This window comes from Sorex araneus, chromosome 6, assembly GCF_027595985.1.
Source record: "Sorex araneus isolate mSorAra2 chromosome 6, mSorAra2.pri, whole genome shotgun sequence".
Lineage (NCBI taxonomy): Eukaryota > Metazoa > Chordata > Mammalia > Eulipotyphla > Soricidae > Sorex > Sorex araneus.
In genome coordinates this window covers 158,658,814-158,669,016 of record NC_073307.1, presented here as the reverse complement: position 1 = coordinate 158,669,016, position 10,203 = coordinate 158,658,814, and the positions used below count along the sequence as shown (strand labels likewise).

General features: G+C 59.2%; 1 protein-coding gene across 1 annotated transcript; it reads right to left on the bottom strand.

Annotated features, from left to right (window-relative positions):
- Positions 1–659: 659 nt before the first annotated feature.
- On the bottom strand, positions 660–9,836 carry MS4A15 (membrane spanning 4-domains A15). Its single transcript, XM_055143061.1, is given in 8 exon segments — positions 660–1,452; positions 2,718–2,831; positions 3,039–3,131; positions 5,158–5,174; positions 5,177–5,213; positions 6,962–7,027; positions 7,029–7,085; positions 9,586–9,836. Coding segments are annotated over 8 exon segments (726 nt in total). The 5' UTR covers positions 9,811–9,836; the 3' UTR covers positions 660–1,335.
- Positions 9,837–10,203: the final 367 nt, after the last annotated feature.

The following is a 10,203-nucleotide window of genomic DNA, read 5'->3' as shown; positions in this document are numbered from 1 at the left end:
GGCTGTGTTCCCCGGGGCCCCTCGAAGGAGATGGGCTCCAGCTTCCCTCCCCGCCCCGAGCAGAGCTCCTGGCAGCCGAAGACCACTGGAACCTAGCCACAGCCATGCTCAAGGCCCCTCTCCACATGTTCGGACAGGCCTCACACATGAAGGTACCGGCAGAGGAACCCAGGTATGTGTAGTCCCATCATGGTGTATCCATATGCCAAAGCCAGTAACAAGCTGGATCTTATTCCCCTGACCCTGAAAGAGCCTCCAATATGGCATCGTTGGGAAGGCCGAGTAGAGAGAGGCTTCTAAAATCTCAGGGATAGGACAAATGGAGAGGTTACTGAGCCTGCTCGAGAAATCGACAATCAACGGGATTTTGTGATTCGTGACTTGTGATACATACCCACATATGAACACACTTTCATAGACATACACCATTTACAAATGGTGTCACATATGCACACTCACATACCCATGGGCCTACACACATGCACACACCCATGTGTGTGCACACACACACACACACCACACACACACACACACACACACACACACACCACACACACCCCTCTTCATGCTGCTACAGTGGGGCAGTTGCCCAGCTGGCTGACAGACATGAGCGGAGTCTGAGCAGTCTGGTCGAGAGGAAGCAGTACGCCGAGCCCCGCTCACGGGAGCCACACTGTTTACTGTTCTCTGCCGTGTCGCTCCTGCACGCCGGGGACAGCGGCAGGCCAGCCCCCACGGGCTCACCATCAGGCTAAGGAGGAGAAGGGGAGCCTGAGCATTTAGGGGGAGGGAGCATCCCCATAGTGCACCCCAAATACCGCCCCCCTGCCACCTCCCAGGCCCTGGGCGAGGGTAGGCGGGTGTGAGCGGGGGGAACCAACACCGACCCCACTTTTACTCGGGAGGCTGGGAGCTGGAGGGCCCACGACGTCGCCTGGGTCAACCCTTTCCTTTCTGGCTAAGAGAGCCCAGCTGACTCCTGCAAGCACGGTGGCAGGTGGACTCAGGCCTTCCATCTAGAGCCTTCTGGAACACTCTAGTGTGATGACCTTCCCCAGGCCCGAGCGCCCTCCTGGGTGAGCTTCTCACGGGGGGCTCCTCCCGATGCACCAAGGGCGGGGGGGAGGGGGGAGCCGAGTCACAGACACGCTGACATCAACTAGCACTCACAGGACAGACCCGGGGGACGGTGTATGGGGCAGGGGTCACTGGGAGCACTGCACCCGGGTGCCACAACACGTGGGTGTGTGTGTGTGGGGGGGTTGGTTGTCCCCAGATTAACCAAGCGGGGAGCGGCTGGGTCTGGGGGTGGCTGGGCTCCAGGGAGGCCACCATCTACTCGGACGACTCCTTGGGCATATAGGCCACGTTGTCATAGGCGGGGGGCGGGGAGGCCGTCGGGCTGGGGATGCTGAAGTCTGTGCTGAAGGCGTTGGGCAGGAAAATCACGGGCTGCAAAGGAAGAAAACCAACCCAGTGACCTTCCTGCAGGTTTCCCGGGCACCTTCGGGGAGGAGGGTGGGTGAATGGGTGGGTGAGTGGGTGTGTTGCACCAGTGCCCCCTTGCGGGAAGACGGGGAACAGCGCCTTCGCGATGCGTTCCCGCGGAGCTGCAGGCAGCCGAATCAAACGGCCAATGGGTTCAACTCATTTTCCAGAAAACACAGGTGGAAGGGTAGTACAGTGGCTACGGTGCTCGGGCACGGAGCTGGGAGCATCCCACTGCTGGGCAGGACTTCTGGTTGTGGCCCCTGCTAGCTCAAGCCCCAACAAAACATGTGTGGGACCGATCAGATGTTGGGAGTGAAATGAGCCTCGTTCCTGCAGGGGCTCAAGCTCTGGTCTTTCTGCAGCAGCTCAAGACAGGGGCAGTACAGGGGCGCCTTGCCGACTCCCCACCCCCGTCTCCAGCCCCCACCTCTCTGCTCCCACCCCCGCTGCCTTCCAGAAGCCCCTGGATGGGTGTGGATTTCCAGGAGTCCTTCCTCCCACCTTCCATGCAAGCAAACACCCCCCTGCTCAGGACCCACAGTCTCACCTCACCTTCTCTGCAAAGCCACTTTCTCCAAGCGCCACCCCCAACGCGGCCCCCTGCATCATTTTCCAGCCCCCAGCCCCCACTCTATTCTTTTTTTTTTTTTCTTTTTGGATCACACCCGGCGATGCACAGGGGTCCCTCCTGGCTTTGCACTCAGGAATTACCCCTGGCGGTGCTCAGGGGACCATATGGGACGCTGGGAATCGAACCCGGGTCCGCCGCGTGCAAGGCAAACGCCCTACCCACTGTGCTATCGCTCCAGCCCCCCCTTTATTCTAAGGGTCTCCCCAACTCCTCAAACAAACCCTTCCCTGTCACCCTTTCTGTCTTTACTGTCCTCCAGTTCGGAGGGGCACTAGGCTCAGCTTCCACCTGGGTCACGCTGGATTTCCAATGCAATGCATGGTTCCCCCCTCCCCCGCCCCCAGGAAATGACGAGGGAGCCCCCAGCGCTGTTTCCAGTTAAGGGGTCCAGAGTAGCCGGCCCATGGCGCGGGCGCCCCCGTGCGGTCACCAGGAGAACAACCCCGTCTCCAAGCACATAACTGCGTTGGGTCGCCGGAACCAGGAGGGCTTTGAGCATGAGAAGAAAGAAGAGGGGTGGGGGGTGGGGGGAGAATTCCCAAGGGCTTGGTCAGAGGCAGGACGGGGCGGGGGGCCGTGGGCCCGCAGCACTCACCGCGTTGGCTTGCGCGCGGGTGGCTTGGCACCCAAAGTGGGTGGCAATGACGGCGATGAAGAATTCCAGGATGGTGAAGATGGTCAGCACGGCCAGGTAGCCCCTGCCCACATCCTGGGGAGCAAAACCCCACCGTCACAGCACGCCGAACCTTCGAGGCACTGTGCGCCTGCCCCTCCCCCGCCCCATGCCCATTGGTGATAGGACTGTGGGGTCGGCCACCCCCCCACATGGCTCTGTCACTCCCTACATTTCCCCACTCCCGGGTCGGAGAGGAGGAGGAGGAGGAGGAGGAGGAGGAGGGGACGCCTGATCACACACCCAGTTAGTGACCCCAAAATCCATGAGCAGGATGGCCGTCCCGGCGAAGGCGGCCGTGGCGCTGAGGATGTTGGTGCCCAGGCTGGTCCTCACCTGCAGGAGGGGAGCACAGGCAGGGACGGAGGGAAGAGGAAGGAAGGGGCCCCGCGCGGGTCACAGCCCTCCCCCGCCCACCGCCAGGCCCCCCTCCCCACCCAGTTCTCCCGTGAGCCTGCTGGCCTCTGCCTGAATGCCCACTTCTCCACTGTCCTTCCCAGCACGGAGAATGTCCCTGCTGCCATCTCCCCAAAGCTGCCAGGCAGAGCGTCCCTCTCCTGCATGGCGTCACGACCCCCCTTTCCCGTGTCCCTCCCCCTCCCCCGCCAGCGGAGCATCCTGTAGGTCAGATCCTGGGGAGGGGGCGGGGCTGGGGCATGGCTGGGGTGCCAGGTGGTTCCAGGCGGGGTAGGCAGCATGAGGGGCTGCAGGGGTTGGGTACTGGGCGGGTGGGGTCCAGGGTATGAGGCTGGGCGGGGCCAATCCTGGGCAGGGGGCTGGAGAACGCAGAAGGCAAGTGGTCTCTGGCTCCTTAGACCCTGAGGCGGGAGCCTTCTGGCCCAGAAGTGCAGAATCTGCTCGACTCCCAAGGGCGCTGACTCCCTTTTTTGGGGGCGTCCTCTAGGAGGTGGAGCCTCTCCTGGTGACCTGGTCCACTGGGCCAGTGGTTCAATGTAAGGGATGAGGACATGGTGCTCATGCTTGGGGTCTGAGGGGACAGACTACTTGGGCTACCCAGCCCGGTGGCACTTGGAGGCCTCCCGGGTGGCACCCAGCAGTGCTTTAACCCCTGTAATATCATTCCGGCCCCTGACTTTCCCCTAGGACACTGAGGAGGGAGCAGAGACTAAAGCAATCTCACAGAGACATTCATCCATTAATACATCATCCACCCATTCATCCACCCACCCATTGATCGATCGATCGATCGAATTATCCATCCATCCATCCACCCACCCATGTATCCACCCATCCATCCATCCACCTACCCACCCACCCACCCATTCATCCATCTACCCATCCATCCATCCATCCATCCATCCATCCATCCATCCATCCATCCATCCATCCATCCATCCACCCATGCACCCATTCCTATGCCCTTCCATTCATGCATCCATTTGTCTGTTCATACATTTACGCATCCACTCTTCATTCATTCCAAACCTACCCATTTGTTTGTCCATCCCTCCGCCCACCCACCTATCTACTCATTCACTTTGCTATCTGTCCGCCTCTCTGTCTATCCATTAATTCATCTATCCATTTGTCCACCCAGCCATCCATCTTCCACCCACCCATTCATCCATCCATACATTCATCCATCCATCTGTCTACCCACCCATTCCGTCCATCCGTCCATCCATCCATCCATCCATCCATCCATCCATCCATCCATCCATCCATCCATCCATCCAATCATCCTTTATTCATTCCCAATCCCAACCCAACACGGCCCATGGGGCAGGCACTAAGCTGCTATGAGACCCACCTTAATGTGCCAGCGTGGGGGCTGTTAGCGTTGGCCTGAGGTCCCCACGTGCCAGCCTGCCCTCTTATACTCCACTCCCTACCCTGCGCTCAAGAACACAACCAGGGCAATGGCTCTCTAAGATCACACAACCTTAACGTAGCTCCCAAAGGAGGCTCGTCCCCGCCGCAGCCTTCTCCTGCGCCCCACCCTGCCTCCGTGCGCTGTTCTGGCTTCCTGGCCCTCTCCGGCTCCCCAGACTGGGGTGCTGGCCCCACTCTGAGCTCACGACCCCTTCTCGGGACCCCCCGATGGTCCCTGCTGAGCTCCCGCTCCACCTGGGGCCTCCTTGGGTGTCCTTTTCAAAACACGAACATTTGTCAGTAGTTTGGGGGTGTCTTAACAGATATGAGTGTAAGCTCCCCGGGGTCAGGGCTTGACCTCAGCAGTGCTCCCAGCCACAGCCCCTTCACCCCCCCCCCACAACCTGGAGGTAGCCCCCACTGATCTCTTTCCCTCCACTGCCCTTCCCCAAGCTTCGCCCGTGTAAGGGAACCGTGGCTGGTCCCCTAACCTGTGGGCAAGGCCCCCTGGACCCCTTTTTAGACTCACCAGGCAGCTGGTATGCTCCTCTCGGCTGCCACAGACAGGGACCCAGAGATGATGAACTGCGGGGAAGGGGAGCGGGTGAGGCCGCGGCCGACCCCAGGTGGGGTCCACGGGCTGGGGTCCCCGTGGGGGGCTGTCGGCCTCTGGGTGTCAGTGACCTTCTCCATTCTTGACCTGAGCTCTCTCGAGTGTCCTGGGTTTCCAGGGCCCCTGCCCAGGGCACTTGGCACTTGCTGCCTGTGCGGATGAACGATTTCTTTCTTTCTCTTTTTCTTTCTTTCTTTCTTCTTTCTTTCTTTCTTTCTTTCTTTCTTTCTTTCTTTCTTTTCTTCTTTCTTTCTTTCTTTCTTTCTTTCTTTCTTTCTTTCTTTCTTTCTTCTTTCTCTCTCTCTCTTCTCTTTCTTTCTTTCTTTCTTTCTTTCTTTCTTTCTTTCTTTCTTTCTTTCTTCTTCTTTCTTTCTTCTTTCTTTCTTTCTTTCTTTCCTTCCTTCCTTCCTTCTTTCTTTCTTTCTTTCTTTCTTTCTTTCTTTCTTTCTTTCTTTCTTTCTTTCTTTCTTTCTTTCTTTCTTTCTTTCTTTCTTTCTTTCTTTCTTTCTTTCTTTCTCTCTTTCTTTCGTGAGTGGGGGCTATTCCAGCTCTGAGCTTGGGGTGGGGGGTCACTCCCAGCGGGGCTGGGGATCAGATCCAGGCCTCCTGAACACAGAGCCTGCACTTGGCCTGTTCAATGATCTCACTAGCCTAGGCGGATGCTATCTTTATTTAAAAATAAATGTATTTACTAATTTTCAGGTCTCCCAAGTGGTTTTTCAAGCAGACTCAGGGGCTGAAAAACTGCAGCGGTGTTAGCCAACTGGGCCAGCAGTTCCGTTCTAGGGTCCACGTTTGTGTTGTCCTGCAGGGCCTGCCAGGAATGACCCAGGTCACCCCAGTGGTGCTCCCGAGTCTTCAAGGCAGCACCCTGTGAGGTGGGGTGGTGGTGGTGGCATATGCTGGTGGCGATGGAACTTGGGGCTGCCTATCCAAAATCTGCCCCTGAACCCAGTACCAACTCTCGGGCCCGAGATGGACGGGTTCGTAAAACAGTCTGGCCGGGTTCATTGGCTCAACACGCCAGGGTGAACCAAGCCTTCCTCAAACTTGTGGGGTAACGGAATCCAACCGGGGCCCTGAGTCTGAGAAGAGGAAGATGAGGCTTGGGGAAGATTAGCCTCTGCGGTGACAGGAGATGGATTCAGGACTCCCTTAGCGGGACCCCAAGGCTGTGTCACCCCAACCCCTGATTCGCCGGCCTCACTCAGGGAGGCAAATGAGACCAGCGCCGGGATTCTCAGCAGGGCGTGGCCGGGCTGACCAATACGGGAGACGATGGACCTCCCGAGGGGTCAGGGGCTCGGAGCTGATCGTTTTGGGGCAGGGGGTGCCAGGTGGGCAAGGAGCCTGGCTGGATAGTCCTCTGCAGGCAGGTTTGGGTGTAGGGCGCCAGATAGGATCTGGGTGTGGCCGGTGGGCGGCTACTGTCTAGCCTGACCCCTCCCTCCCTCCCTCCCTCCTTTCCCCTTTCTTTCCTTCCTCCCACCGGGGGTCTTTGGGGGAGCTTTCACACAAAGGCATGAGGCAGGTGGGGCAGGCTGAGGGCTCACGAGTAGGCAAAGGTGGGTCCTAGTGAGATTTAGGATCTGTTCCCCCTCCTTCCCCCCATCTTCTCTCCTCCCCCTACAATGACCGCCAAGTCCCGGGAGATTGGCAGAGCTGGGCATGGATGGGGCGTGGCAGGGTATCCCCCTCCCCCAGCGGTCCCGACACTCACGCAGGCTCCTCCCCAGAAGGGGATACCGCCCTCGATGAAGAGCATGGCCACGTGGCCGCGGCGGACCCATGAGCAGCACGCTGCCGAAGCCCAGGTGGATGAGGCCGATGAGGATCTGCACGGTCTGCGGGGAAGCACACGGCAGCTCGGTGCGGCCCCACACCGCCCCCCTGCAGGCCGCCGCGGGGTGCACTGCAGGGCCCTGGCTGCTGAGGACCAGATTCTCTCCTGGCTCCACACCGCCCCCTGCAGGACCAGATTCTCTCCTGGCTCCACACCGCCCCCTGCAGGACCAGATTCTCTCCTGGTTCCACACCGCCCCTGCAGGCGGCCGCGGGGTGCACTGCAGGGCCCTGGATGCTGAGGACCAGATTCTCCCCTCCTTCCACAGCGCCACCTGCCGGCTTCTGCGGGGAGCGCTGCAGGGCCCTGGCTGCTGAAGACCAGACTCTCTCCTGGCTCCACACCGCCCCCTGCAGGCCGCCGCGGGGAGCGCTGCAGGGCCCTGGCTGCTGAGGACCAGATTCTCCCCTGGTTCCACAGCGCCACCTGCCGGCTTCTGCGGGGAGCGCTGCAGGGCCCTGGCTGCTGAAGACCAGACTCTCTCCTGGCTCCACACCGCCCCCCTGCAGGCCGCCGCGGGGAGCGCTGCAGGGCCCTGGCTGCTGAGGACCAGATTTCTCTTCCGTGCTGGAGGCATCGTCACCACCATCCATCGAGATCATTCCAAGAGGCAAAGCTGGCTCCCTTCAGCTGCGGGGGACTCCCTTGCCTCTCTCAATGGGATTGCGTCCTGCTTTGGGCTCATCTGTTTGGTGAGCTCACCTTTGGGCTCACCCAGCTCTTTCTGGGGTCACACTTGGTTTCTTGGACCTCAGCCCCCAGACCTGGCATTCCCTGCCTGTGCCTTCCTCTCCCTCCTCACCCCTGCCGCTGGCCATCACTCTCGCTGGAGCATCTTGCTCATTTCAGTGTCTCTCGTGGATATGTCCCAGCCCTGTGTGCCAGCAGAGTCGCCTTGCACCGGATGAGAGGACAGTGGGACTTATTATTTTGATGGGCTTTATTATTATGCTGGGCTGGAGCGATAGCACAGCGGGTAGGGCATTTGCCTTGCACGTGACCAACCCAGGTTCGATTCCTCCGCCCCTCTCGGAGAGCCTGGCAAGCTACCGAGAGTATCTCGCCCTGCACGGCAGAGCCTGGCAAGCTCCCCATGGCGTAATTGATATGCCAAAAACAGTAACAGCAAGTTACTCACAACGGAGATGTTACTGGTGCCTGCTCGAGCAAATCGATGAGCAACTGGATGACAGTGATACAGTGATTATTATTTTGTGAGGGTTGGCTTGCCAGCACCCTGTGAATCATTTTCCAGGAATGGGGTCTGCCTGCCTCCCTCCCTCCCTCCCTCCCCCTCCCTCCCTCTCTCCCTCTCTTTTCTCCCTCCCTCCCTCCCTCCCTCCCCCTCCTCCCCCCTCCATTCCTCCCTCCCTCCCTCCCTCCCTCCTCCCTCCCTCCCTCTCTCTCTTCTCCCTTCCTCCCTTCCTTCCTTCCTTCCTTCCTTCCTACCTCCCTTCCTTCCTTCCTTCCTTCCTTCCTTCCTTCCTTCCTTCCTTCTTCCTTCCTTCCTTCCTTCCTCCCTCCCTCCCTCCCTTCCTCCCTTCCTTCCTTCCTTCCTTCCTTCCTTCCTTCCTTCCTTCCTTCCTTCCTTCCTTCCTTCCTTCCTTCCTCCCTCCCTCCCTCCCTCCCTTCCTCCCTCCCTCCCTCCCTCCCTCCCTCCCTCCCTTCTTCCTTCCTCCCTCCTCCTTCCTTTCCTCCCTTCCTCCCATCCTCAGGGGCTCTTTCTGGCTTTTGTGCTCAGGAATGACCCCTGGCAGTCTCAGGGCACCATCCACAGAGTAGGGATGAAATCAGGATGAGCCTGAAATCAGGATGAGCCTCCTGTAGGGGGAGTGCCTCCCCCAGTACTAGCTCTCTGGCCTGTTCTCACATTCCTTTCCACTGTTTTGGGTGATGATTAAAATCTGGAAGCAATAGGGGCCAGAAAGAGAGAGCACAGCTGGTAAGGTGTTTGCCTAGCATGCTGTGGACAAGGGTTCGATCCCCGGCATCCCATAGGCTCCCGGAGCCTGCCAGGAGAGTGATCTCTGAATGGAGAGCCAGGAGTAAACCTTGAGCACCACCGGGTGTGGCCCCCTCAAAAAAAAAAAAAAAAAGCAAAACAACAGGAAAATCTGGAAGTAAGAGCACAGCAGGGCCCTCCGGCTGCCTAACTGCAATGGACCCAGCTCAGTCTCCAGCATCTCATCTCCTGATCTTTTGTGGATGGTCAGTCCCCTACCTCCAGGAGCTGGCCCTTGCCCCCCGCTCCAGCACCCCCTATCCCCTGCCCCTTCCTTTGCTCTTGCATTCCACCATCCGTCGTTTCTCTCTGAAACAAGCCTTGGCCACACCCACCTCGAGGCCTATACTCACCTGCAGCCCGGGATTGGCTTCAGGCCCGCCTCTATCTACCCCTACCGCGACTGTTCCCTCCTGCCCCCTCCTTCTTTTGGACCTCATCACTCAGCGTGACGAAGTCAGTGGGTTCCTCCACCCACCCCACCCCCTCACCCTCTTACCCCTAAGGCTTTGGGCTCTCCCGTCAGGAAGGTGTCCATGGGTCTCAGGTCTGGGACCTGGGTGGCCCTGGACGGCGGCGCCCCTAGTGGTGGCTCTTCGAACTGCATGATCCCGGGAGGCTGGCACACGGAGGTGGGCAGGATGGCTGGTGGCGGGCGGAGGCCGCTGGCGTTGCTCGGGGGGATGACAACAAACACCCCATTGCTGGCGGGAGAGGCGGACATCGTGCTGAGAGCGTCTGGGGGACCAAAGCTGGAGCCACGGGAGGAACGATGTCAAGATGTCATGTTTGCAGCAAACTCGGTCTACACAGCCTGCCTGTCCCTGCTCACTGCTGCCCCCCATGGGTGGCACCAAATTCTGGTGGCTGCTGGGCAGCTTGCTCAGACCAGGGAAGGGAAGGATGCTGGATATCTGGTGCCTCCAGGCCAGGCGGGGTGAAGACTTGAATGGGCCCTCAGGGAACAGACAGCTCCCTCCTTCCTCTGCTCATCATGTTCTAGTCAACCTCCCATTTCACCTGAACCTGTATGTGTCCCCTTACCTGGAGCCCAGACTCCCCCGTTTCCTGCCTCTCAGCCCGAGTTCAAGAGGGTGTTTTTTTGTTTTTTGTTTTT